Raw genomic sequence first — 12,665 nt, 5'->3', positions numbered from 1 at the left:
TGCTGCTGGCAGGTCACCAATGATGGCTGCACCCCTGTGTTCACCCATGCTGTGGTTGATGTTCACAGGCTGAGCCTAGTTTTAGTTTATTTATTTTAAAAACAGGCTAATGATTCGATTCAATTATTTAGGGAATTTTTTTTTGCTGTCAGTGCAGTCATGGGGAGGATTAGCAGTGTTTCAGCCCCTCATCAGCAGTGATGTCCCACCTCATACACTGCTCCTGCTCAAACCCCACTCCCTCAGCTGGCAGCCCTTTGCTGTCCCTGGATGAAACCGATGACAAAACATGCCGAGGGCTCACAGCCACCCTCCCTCCCTCTCCCCCCATGACTTTTGCTACAGCATCACTGCAAATTGTAGCTGTCAGCAGGGGAGCGCACTCATCGGGGGACTCCAGCCATAATCATTGCAAAGCGGATGCGTGGATCTAAGTCCTGGATGCTCCCCAATATCAAATCACAGCAGGGACACAGCTAATACCCTTGTTCCCTCTCCTGAAAATGTGAAGACCCACTGAGAAATCCTTGATGAGGGAGGCTCAGACAGCACTCCCGACCTCTCAGGGCAAGAAGCAGCCAAAGCTTTGGTCCCCAAAGGCACCTGCACTGGCAATGCTGCCAAGGCTGTGCTCACCATGGGAGCCACATCCTGAGCATGGTCAGAGATCCTCCTGCCTCCATCTCTACAGCTGTTGGAAGTGGCCTCTGCACAAAGGGCAGTGTCCTCATTAAATCCCGTGGAGGGTTGCCATGTGGCCAGCAGAAATTTTGTTTTGTTTTATTTTGGGAAGCAGCACAGTAATATATTCACCACCTCCGAACGTAATGGAGTGACAGATGGGAGCTGGGCCCTGGTTTTCATGGGAAAGGCTCCACTCAGCAGGGAAGCAGTAAGTTTCCCACCTAATCTTCTGCAACCTTCAGACTCCTAACAACTGTAAGAAGCAAAGCAATGGGTAGTTATTGAATGAATGACTTCATCCTCAAGATGGTAATAAATATTTTATAGTTTTATCTCTCCACCCTGTAGAATGCTCCAGACAGACCAGACTGTTTATTAATCTAGCTTATGGATTTATGTTCTTTAATTGCTAAACAGCCTCAGCATGGTTAGGCTGGATTATTAAATGTTGGAGCCTGAGTGGGAGTCCTCTAACAAATGGCAAAACCAGAGGAGCTTGATTTTGGACTTGGCTTATCAAAACCAACTTTCCTGCAGTGCTAATCCCAGGTTAGCCCCTGTTTGAGTAGAAACCATTCCACTATTGCCTCATGCTCAGTGTAGGTGGACTTTGAGACTTCTTGTGAGTAAGGAAGAAGTAAGGAAAAGTTCTGGCACATCCTGGTTTCAATAAGGATGTGCTGGTGTTAACCTGCAGTGGGCAGGATGCTACGAGGGCATCTTAGCATAGACAGGTCCTTCTGGGGAAGCTCAGGCAGAGTGTGTGTCCTTGTTCTACCCCTTTGTGGCTTTTTGGGTCATCACAGATAGTCCCTGTCATTTAAACAAAAGAGCACTGCAGTCATAGATATGAAAGCAGGCTTTAGAGGTTCATATACTTCCTTGTTGACAGGGTGAAAAATGTCTTCAAAACAGATACTACCATTTCTACAATAGTTACTGATTTCTTCATCCCACTGAGGGATGGGGATGAAGGCAGCTGGAATGACAAGAGCTATTTGTCTGAAGAATGCATCATCCTCATGCTTTTTCAAAGCCTCAATCCCACAAGCCCTTCTGTACAAAGCAGGAGGTCATTTCAGGATATGTCTTCTCATAAAGCGTAGGAGAAGTGAGTGTGCTAACAAGTGCAGGCCAGAGCCTTTGAATCCAACCAAGCTGTGCTGGAGCAATTTCCTGCTCAGGGCTGCCCTATTGGCTGCAGTGTCATCTCCAGCCCATCCCACTGCTCCCCAGCCTCACAATGTCTTTCTGAGGTCCAGAAGGGATGAATTTGATGCTAAATGGCATCTCTGAAGGGAAAAGTTGGTTTCTCTCCCCAAGTAGCCTGATGGGAATGAGGCAACCCCTTCCTGACCACGCAACTGTGTGTTCTTCAGGACCCCTTGGTTGTGGGAGCAGGATTCGAGCCTTCACTCAGAGAAGCTGTAGGGGAAGGGGAACAAAAATCAGAAAAATGCACGAGGCTGGGAAAGACCCCCCCCCCCCCCCCCCTTTCTGCTTACAGCTGAAAGCCATGGCTGGAATGCCTTTCTGGGAGAGATCAGGTCAATGCTGACAAGTGGAAGGTACCACTGGAGGAATAGGTCATTAGCAGCTTTTAACAATTAACAGCAGCATGAGTGAGGCCAAATGACTCTCATTGGTCAATGGTTTATCGATGTGTTTAGACGCAACCATATGCTGACGAGTATCTTTTCCCTGGCATCCTTGAAGCCGAAGGCCCGCTCTGCTCTGACATTCCTCTCTCACCCTACGCCCTGTTGGAGGAGGCTTAAAAGCTCTCCTAAGCACACCTATAAACTGACAGTGTACCATCTTAAACCAATTCAATTCCCTTCCCTGCGATAAAGGACGCCAGTTCCGAGAAGATAACATCTCCCAGTGATGGCTCCCCGAGCTGCAATTTAGCACAAATCTGAGCGCTCTATTATCCAGCTCAGCCAATTCGTTAAGGAAGGACAGGCAAGCACGTCTATTAGCTCGATCATCATAATCAAATATTGGCACAAGGAACTGCTCAGCGCTGCAAAGTCGAGTGAAACCCCCATAAAACAATTATGTGCCCTTCAGGAAAACAGCGTGCCAGCCGCTGAGGTGAACATGAGTCCAACTGCTTTTCCTCCTGTGAGAAGAGGACAAAATCTCATCAACTCCAAGTTAAGTCCAGCAAAGCCTCAAAGGGACTTTGTTCTTGGGGCTCCTGGGCAAGCTGGGCTCCATCTCCAGCAGTCCTCGTTGTTGAGGGTGTTTAATCTCAGGGACCACTGGCTAAGGGATCCTAAGCCTGTCCTAAGCTTCTGCTGGTTGTTCTGCATCAGAACACCTTGCAGACAGTAAATGAAGGCAGAAAAATCTTCCAGTGAACACCCATGGCCATGCATATGCTCAAGGAAAGGCTTTAGGAAATCTTCCATCTACCCAAACTTTTCTCCACATTTTTTTTCTATAGTTCTTGCCTTTTCAGCTGGATTTTACTCTATCCCTTCACTTTCATGCATGTGGTAGGGCCACCTCCTTCTGCTGTAACCCAACAGTGCTTGTGCTTCTGTGCAGAGACAGACAGAGAAGTTCAGTTCAGTTAATCAGACAATTTAATTTCTTGGTGATGAACCTGCCTGAAATTCCCATTTGATCCAATTCACACAGCTCCAAATGGCCTTAACACAATTTGCATTATTTCACCTCTGCTACAGCAGAGCAAAACTGAATTTTGGCAACTTTAGAAATTATCCAACACAGAGATCCGTGAAAAATTCTCTTCATTGCCACAGCTTCAAAACATAATCTCTTACCAGAGAAAAGGCTCCGTTCTTCCAAGAGGGCAATCTGTGAACATCACAGTTGAGTTGATGCAACTGAGCAAATCTTGTTGACAAAAATCAGTTTTTGAAGTTTTTTTTTGAAATCCAGGAAGGAAAAGTGTCCATCTCTGTGTTGCATCCCAGGGCTGGCATCTCCTGTACTGCTTCCAATGGCATCTCCTCTGCTCACACACCACCTGTGGAAGCACAGAACCACAAGATCATGGAATCCTAGAATGGTTTGGGTCGGAAGGAACCCCAAGGATCATCTCATTCCAAAGCCCTGCCATGGGCAGGGACATCTTCCACAGATCAAGCTGCTCCAAGCCATATCCAACCTGGCCTTGGACACTGCCAGGGATGGGGCAACCACAGCTTCTCTGGGCACCCTGTGCCAGGGCCTCAGCATCCTCACAGGGTGAGGAATTCCTTCCCAATATCCCATCTAACCCTGCCCTCTGGCAGTGTGAATCCAATCCCCCTTATCTTGTCCCTCCACACCCTTGCCCCAAGTCCCTCTCTATCTCTCTTAGGCATCCTTCAGACACTGGAAGAGGCTCTTCTCTTCTCTTCTCCAGGCTGAACACCCCCAGGTCTCTCAGCCTGTCTCCACAGCAGAGGTGCTCCTGCACTCCTGGGGGTGCAGGGGGAAAGCCCTGCCCAGAGGAATTCTGCCTCCAGCCTTCCTGGGCCTTAGAATTCCCATCACAGCACTAGCAGGATTTAAGCACCTGCTTGGTTGGATGGGGGCAGCTCCTTCTTCTCCAAAGCCTTCAGATATACCAAACCTAAATTCCCCTGAAATCTCCCACCTTAGGAGGTGGGAAAAGCCAGGTGGGAGGTGCACAATCCTGGCTAGAGCTGCAGGGGAGCAGGGACACACTGACCACCCCCAAACCACGGTGCAGGACAAGGACAAAGCCCAGTAGGGACACAGCTTGAAGAAAGACCATAGGAACTAAAGTCACAAACAGAACTGGGTTTTATTATGAAATAACCCTGCCAGTACATAAGGAAGTTCTGTCTGCAAAATACATTTCCTGAGGAAAGTAGATCACAGTATTCGTTTTCACAGAATAACATGTAGCCTGCTATAACTTTCAATGTGACTCTTTATTATTTAAATATTAACAGTATTCCTTCACATAAACAAGTACTCAGTCATCACATAACCAACACACAAACAACAAAATAAATATACAACAAGAGCACAGTTCATTTTTTTTCCCGACTTAAATATTAAATAAATAATAAATACAGAATTTTCATTTCCTGTTATCAGTGCCTGAAACAATATGAATGAAAAAAAAAAAGAAAAACTGAAAAAGTCTCTCTTGCCCCCAGTGCCCCTGCCCCCACAAAAAAAACAAACCAAAAAATTATCAAAATGTCTCAGTTATAAAATATCTTTTAAAAAATTCCCATCATTAAAAGAATAAATAACAAAATATATAAAAAATAACTTGGTTGCATCAAAATTACAAGTAGGAGTTGTAGATAGGGTTTTTTTCTTTTTTTTTCTTTTTTTTGGAATATCATTTTTACGGTCAAAAGTTTTAATTTTTAACTTTTTTTTTGCTTCTTTTATCTTCATTTCTATGGTGCAGTGTCCAGTTTAAAATAAGTATAAAATTAATAAATAAAAAAGTTAAATAAATAGCAAAAAGTTAACATAAGGTGTTGTAAATATAAATTACATACATCTTGCCAAAATTAAATCATTTACAGCATAATTAAACTAACTACTTTTTTTTCTTCTCTTTCTTCCAGTAAGTGCAATTTCTCTACCTTTAAATACTAACTGAATTGCAGTCACAATCAATTTGGACTCTATTTACATGTTAAGAACGTTGTGTTTTTAACACCTCAAATTTCATACTTTTTTCCCTTTTTTTTTTTTTTTTTTTTTTTGTATTTTTGCACTTGGAATGGGTTCTAAAATAAGTGAACTCATGGAGTCTGATCCTGCAAACACTTAAGTATGGGAGCAAGCCTACCCAGGCCAACTGCCGTATGGAACTCAACACAGGGAACAACTCCAACCAAGCCACTCATGGGCTTCCAGGCCACATCCAGTGGCCATGGTAGCCACTGGGAATTTCCACTGACTTCCCCAAATCGGGAATTATACCCTAAATATCTGCAGGATTTGGCTCGAAACAACACCACACTCTTGCCTTTTGTTGGGGTCAACAAGATCCTCCCCAGCTCCGCCTGCCCCATGGCTGGGAGTGACGCAGGATATGGGATGTGGGATATGGGATGCCCCAGGCTGGGGCCCCTCAGGGGGTTCTGCCCCACTGAAGTGTTTGGAGAAGGAAGTGAGCTCCAGGTGGGAGCGAAGGTGGGGAGCAGCCCCGTGGGGTGACAGCTGGCCCTGGAGCAGTGCTGCAGAGCAGTGCCCCAAAGATATTCACAGAGTTGTTCTCTAAGTGCACAGAGGGCTGCATGTACCCAGCTGCTTACAACTGCTTCTTTGGAAGAATTCCCAATACCTGAATCCTCTTTTACTTTTCCTTTTTTCCCCTTTTTCTTTGTTGCAGAATGGCGCTCTCGCTGTGATTTCGCACAAATCCTAGAACACCAAACCAAACCATCTTCATTGCCCTGTGGGTACGTGTAAGGAATCAACTCCTGGTTCACAGTACATAAGCACTTTTCTGGCCATCAATTAACATCTCTCTTTTTGTTGGTTTTTGCTTCTTTTGGATTGGATTTGTTTTGTTTTGTTCATCACAATCTCAACCGTTCTCTGGCATTGATGTATGATCTCTGGACTGGCAGTACTGCGCCACTGTAGGGATGATCACAATAATGAAAAGAACCAGAACTGTCATCAAACAGGTTTCCAAAAATCATATACACCGGACCATGACACATTAAAGAAATTCTTCTGTTTGAAATATCTGGAATTGGCCTATTCATAATAGCTACTCTTATATTTAAGACAGACAAAGGAATACTGTAGTTGCAAACTCCAAAAGCTTCCCTGAGAACCTTTTTTCCATTGCGCTTTCCACTGGAGATCCAGAACTGCTCTTCAGATTTCTTTCAGAAAATAAAAATAAGCTACTTTATAATACTTCAGAGTTCCCATGCCCAGTGGATATCTGAACACTTCAGGGTTGGGAGGCCCAGCACAGGTTCAGATTTACAGGTAGCTTGCAGCTCCAGCACTTGTAGCAACATAGAACATAACTCATGTGTGAGTAGGTGATCTGGACATACGACCATAGACAACATGAGGGTTTAAGCCAGTCATACACTAGTCTTGGATCAGACAAGACCCTGTTCTTGTAACATTTTAACCCTTGGATCTATTCTGCAAGAACAAGCAACTCATGGAAGATGCCTGCTCTTCACCTGCTACCAAGCCCCACAGCCAACTGGAGAATTTAACCTTCCATCCTGATCTACCTCGTAGTCAAGGTGGAAAAAAATCCCACTTTTCTCAAGAAGGTCCAAAGTTAAGTAAACGAGAACATTGAGTTTGATCAGTTCCATGTCTCAGAAATGGCGTCTTGGTTACATTTTGGTCCTTTTTTTTTTTTTCTTTTTTTTCATTCATTAAACAAGTTTTCTAACTTGTAAACCTGAATACTTGGAGGGGAAGTTCCATCTTACAGTCTGTTTACTTGCTGCTCTCCATCCCGCAGCGCTACACCTGGATGCCCTTGACAGCTTGCTTGATGCTCTCCAGCAGGTCCTTGTTCTCCGGGTTCTGGTAGCACTCCTGGTTGGTGTACATGTCTGTCAGTGTGTTCACATAGGCATCAAAGTTCTGCTCACTAATTGGATCCTGCAGCCAAAAAAAAAATAAAATAAAAGCATTAGTAATGGAGCAGGATGAGGATGAGAGTCTTTGCAATAAATCACCTGCGTATTTTAGTGCCCAGAGAAGTTGTGGATTCCTAAAAGTGCTCAAGGCCAGGCTTGGAGAAACCTGGTCTAGGGGAAGTTGTCCTTACCCATGGCAGAGGGCATGAAAAGTGTGAGTTTTGAAGTCCCTTCTGACCCAAACCATTCCATGTTTCTCTGTATGTACAGCCAAAGGTCTCCACATCAAAGCCTTTTTGTGTGCGGTGCTGCATCTACAGGAATCTCATCATTGCCCTAATCCCACTGGATCTTAACCAGGTCCTTAATTTTATGCGCTGGCCTTGTGGAGCTATTAACAGCATCAGGTAAAGTGTGTGCAGGCAGCCTGACAGGCTGGAGGCTGAATTAAGGCATGGAAATGAAGGGTTGGAGGACAACAGGACTGCTGAAACATCACGGAGGGAACCAAAGGCAAAGTCAGGTCACCTTGGGCTCACAGCTGCCCAGCCCAGCTCTCTGCTGCAGTACAGCTTCTGCTTTCGAGGGGCATTGCAAGCATCTAACTTGGGCTTAATGGGGGAAAAAAGAGAGGGAGAAGGAAGAAAAAGAACAGGAATAAAATGAGCATAAAAGTCTCATGGGCATCATTTAATTAGAGTTGCCTGAAACCTTGAAAAAATATTTGCTGAACAGTTTATTTGACCTTTATGTGTCAAATACTTTACAAAAAAGCTCTCAGTGAGTGGTTTCCTGCCAGTTAGGCAGCTGGGTGAATACTGTCCAAAACTGCTCTGCTGGAGGATGGCTTCTCTCCAACCAGTCTGAATTTAAATACAAACCCCAATGAAAAGGATTCTCAGAAAGAAAAAAAAAAAAAAAAGGATGGAAGAAAAAATAAATCAAAAGCTCATTCCTCTGATCATTGCAATGGTCTTTATGAGTTGTAAGAGGACAGCTTCCTCAACAACACGAGCCCCACCTCCACACACCTGGTTTTGACAACAGTAATTACATTCCTGGGAATAGAGAGAAGGTAATTAATAGCCTTTTGTGGTTTTACTATTTTAATGCAGTCTTTTCATTTCTCAGTAACTCTGTGGTAACATGCTGTGGGCTGTTAGACCTTGTTAAATTAAACAAAATACACTCTTTTTAAGAATGCTATTCTTTAGCTGCCAGCTATTCAAAACTGAATTGAAACTACCTGCATTGTAATAGGAGCTCTAAGATCTTTCTGACGTTGAAATCCAATCCCTCCTGATCTCGGCTTGTGCTGTCTTAGCCTAAAAGGCACTGGGTGCCCTTGATAAAGTTTCCCATTTTGTGATAGTGCTCCCAGATGTAATGAGACAGAACAATAGATAAAAAGGGAGATCAGCAGAAAATGACAACAAAAGGGAGATACAATGCAAGCTTCAGAGATAAGGGAAAAGTACTGATCTTATAAAGGACACATAGGTGTATGGAAAGAAATTCTCCCACTCTTTAATTGTGAAAAAGCCTTATCATGTATTGGGTTTGGCACAGCTCCCTCGATGATGCTGGATTGGGCTGAGCACTGTCAAAGTTTCTTACCATGTGCGGAAGGCGGATGTTGGCAAGACTTTGGATAAGAGCCTGGCTCAACCCTGAGAGCTCCAGGAACAGGGCTTCGTTTTGCTCCTCTATGATTTTGTTTTCCTCCTCAATGTTCTTCAGGTTCTTCTCCATGGTGGAGATCTGTGGAGCAAGGAGCACGGCAGGGTCACCAACCCTCACCAATGGCACCCACCAACACCCATCACCCCTGGGCTTGAATGCATGGCCAAGGACACATACCTGGGACTGGAGTTTTACCATGGCTGCTTCCATCTCTGAGTTGGACTCGTTCAGCTCACTGATCTCCTTGTTCAGCTGCTTGATCTCCTCATCATTCTCCAGAACTGCAGGAGGGAAGGTCATGGGCAGTCAACAAATGCTCTTGGGAAAAGCAAAATTGTTGGGCTTTCTGCTGAGCCTATCCCGCTGCACCGTCCTTACCTTGTCTTTTACATCCTTGAAACAGGATGTACCTCTCACCTGCCTTTTTCTTTCTATTTTTTTTATAATTAATATTTTTATTATCACAGGTCAATGATACTTGAACAGGTCAATATGTAAATGCAAAAGCAAAGGACAGCAGAGCAGTTGGAGTCCAACACATCCCCACACCCAGCAAGGTTGATTGTCCTGAACAGTCAGGTCACTCTCTCCAATCCTGAGTTTGGAATGATGTCATTTAAAAAACTAATGCATATCTTGATGAGAAATTACGAGGTCCATAAAATAAAGCAATATTTCTAGAGGAGTGCAGGTATTTATAGGTTCCAAGCTATCAAGTTCAATGCTTGAACCTTGTCAAATACCACAGAAAGCTCAGTAATAGCACTGGAAATGCAAAGTGCCATAGCTAACAAAATTCCAGGTCCAGAAATATCTCAGTATTAAAAGCCCTGAATAGGTGGAAATCGCTGAGTGACTGCAAGGGATTTGTAAAAATGCCAGTGAATATATGAAAAAAAAAATCTGAATTTCAGCATTACTTCTTTTGCCTTTTTTATTGTTGCTCCCTCAAAATGTGTGACTCAACGAGTGAGACTGGTACCATGCCGGCCCAGACACCCAGAATACACGAGGAATGTGTCTTCAGAGTACATGATGTCCTTGAAATCTGTGCCCAGATTTTAGGTTAAACCTCCCCAGTCCAAAAAGAAAAAGATCTGTGGGCCAAACACCCTGACACACCTGCAAGGCAAAGGAGTGAAAAATCTTACCATCGCTGGTCTTGAACTTTGTATTGAGAATTTCATCCCCTGAGAGTTTTCCTTTCTTCCCAGCAAAAGTAGCTCTTGGACACCCTGACAAACTGAAAAACAAGTAAAAATGGGTTTCATAAACTCTCAGTATTTATAGGTGCTTATGTTCCCAACATAAGAACATGTGCCATTTGGTGGAATTCAAGCTGCGAGACAGTTCTCTTAAAAGCTTTTTATGGTACAGAGGAAATTGCTTTATGAATAATGCCACAAAATGCCCCATTTATGAAGCGAGAGTGATTTTCTTTAAGCAAATATTAAAAACACATTGCTTCCTAAAAGAGAAGGTGTGCTAGGTGAGGAGGGTGAGATGAATCTGGTTGTCTTGGGCACCAAGCTCCTATTTGTGGTGCTCAAATTCTTTTCCAGCATGCAAATAAGGATTTGGATTTGAGGTTAGGAATAAATTCTTCCCTGTGAGGGTGGTGAGGCCAGAGCTGCCTAAGATTGCTGTGGAAGATTGCTGGAAGTATCCAGTGCCAGGTTGGACAGGGCTTGGAGCAATCTGGGATAGTGGAAGGCGTCCCTGCCTGTGGCAGGGGGTAGGAATGAGATGATCTTTAAGGTCCCTTCCAACCCAAACCATTCTGTGATTCTCTGACTCTTAAAACAACCACACATTTTCTCCATTCAGTAAACTTCAACTGACTCAACTCAGCATCAAAATCGCCAATTCTTGAGCCTGGCATGAGAAGCTGAACGCTGCTCAAGCAGCATCTTGGGGCAGGTACGTTTCTCTACAGCAAAACCATCACACTCACACTTACACAAACCCCAGTATTTACCTTCTGTGAGTGAGGAAGCTCCCGTTGGCGTGGCCAGAACCGTCACAGCCTGGGGTGGGGCAGGTTGGACCTTCATTCTTCAAGGACTTCCAGGAGAAGGAGGAGCCGTTGAGCGATCCCTCCTTCTGCCTGCGGGCGGCCAGGGGGCAGCCGGAGGCGCTCCGGTGGGACGCGTACTTGCCACTGATGTGTCCCAGCCCGACACAGCCCGGAACGGGACACCTGGGCACGGGGAATCACCCAAAGTCACATCAAGGGCAAGGAGCAGAAGGAAGGAATAAAGAAAGGGAGGAAATTATTGGTGAGCAGCAATGAGGAAGCCTGGGAAGAGAGTGTTTGTATTTGGGTCTCGTCTGGAGTTTTAGAGGGGAGATGTTTGGTTGATGGAAATAGCAGATGGGATATTAAGAGCTACGAGTGCTCCTTCAAAAGAGCCAAAGGGAATCAAGGACAATTCTGCAGGAGGGAAGTCTGTGGAGGTCACATCACGTGCAGCAAAAGTAGGTCCCAGTGGCGTCAGAAACCAGGTGTTTGGTGCCTCACTGGGGATAAAAATAGCAGGTTGGACTGCCAACAGGGGTTCCTGGTGTACCTCAATACTGACATCACACTGAACCATCCCACACGTACTGCTGGCTCTGCCCTGTGTCACTGCTGATGAACCCAGGCTCATCTCTTATCACCCTGCCCACAGAGCATAGGAGCCCTGTCTGTGCTCTTGGGCACACAGCCCTCCCCAGGAGCCAGTCCCTGAGCCAGGAGCTGTTCAGGCTGTGCACAAAGAGCTGCAGACCTGTTCCTGCCAGGAGGGCATCCGAGGGGTTACTGAGCCTGCACCCCATCAAACAGGACAAATCACTGAACCACCCCTCACCCTGCAGCCACAGCCTGGCCTCACTTGCCTCCTCCTCCTCCTCCTGGTTCACATCCTGCCTCTCTGGGGAGATCAACCCACGCTCTCAAGGGGATAAAGTGGGAGTTATCATCAGGGCAGCACAGGAACCCTGCCCTTACCAGACTTCTCCCTCTTTTTGGCCAGTTGAAACACACAGGAACTGTGAGAAGCCTTGTGAAGCACCAACACAACTTGTGCTACTGCCAAGCACACGAGTGGCTCTCTAAAAGGCTCCTCTTTCCTCCCTCCTCACCTAATGGCATTCTCCCTAAATCCTGCCATCCTACAAGCCCAGTGTATCTATCAGGGTTTCTGCTGTGGTTTGCATTTGTTTTAAAAATGCTTGTCAATTATAAATACAGTTAAAAGTTTATTACTCAAGGGAGGTTACTCAAAAATAGAGGAGGTGGAAGGAGGCAAGAAATGACAAAAATAGCCCCCATGTCCTTAGTTTGGAAGCAATTAGGGACTTTGAGGCTCTCCAGCAAAAGCATTCGCAGAGCTGCTCCTGAAAATCACAAGCTGCGTTTCACCGCAGAAATTATTGCCCTGATTGTTTACATTCCACACAAAAGGGAGATGACAGCAAAAGGGGGGGCCCTACACCCAGCCTTTTCCCAAGATAATTTGAAAAATGCTGATCTCGATTTTAATCAGCTGCAAATGCAGCACAATTCACTTATAATATCCCTGCCAGCAGGATCCTCAGTAAATTCATAACATCATTGCTTTTATATGATCACGAGCAAATTACTGAATCCTCAGGAGGAAAAGGAGAAGGGGGAGAGGGGGGAAGAGCAAGAGAGACAGAGACAAACCCCAGCATTTCGTATGCAGCCGTTAC

The 12,665-nt window shown here is 45.1% G+C and overlaps 1 protein-coding gene across 1 annotated transcript in view; it reads right to left on the bottom strand.

Moving 5' to 3' along the window:
* Positions 1–7,094: 7,094 nt before the first annotated feature.
* Positions 7,095–12,665, bottom strand: part of MYT1 (myelin transcription factor 1) — a 32,653-nt gene continuing 27,082 nt past the window's right edge. The window contains exons 17-21 of the mRNA XM_058814609.1: positions 10,927–11,148; positions 10,100–10,191; positions 9,126–9,229; positions 8,883–9,026; positions 7,095–7,287 (exon numbers count right to left, since the gene is read on the bottom strand). Coding sequence (XP_058670592.1) covers positions 7,147–7,287; positions 8,883–9,026; positions 9,126–9,229; positions 10,100–10,191; positions 10,927–11,148 — 703 coding nt within the window. The 3' untranslated portion in view covers positions 7,095–7,146. The remainder of the gene's footprint in view (positions 7,288–8,882; positions 9,027–9,125; positions 9,230–10,099; positions 10,192–10,926; positions 11,149–12,665) is intronic.

Source organism: Ammospiza caudacuta, chromosome 15 (genome assembly GCF_027887145.1).
Source record: "Ammospiza caudacuta isolate bAmmCau1 chromosome 15, bAmmCau1.pri, whole genome shotgun sequence".
NCBI classification, from domain to species: Eukaryota; Metazoa; Chordata; class Aves; order Passeriformes; family Passerellidae; genus Ammospiza; species Ammospiza caudacuta.
This window is presented reverse-complemented; position numbering and strand designations above follow the sequence as displayed.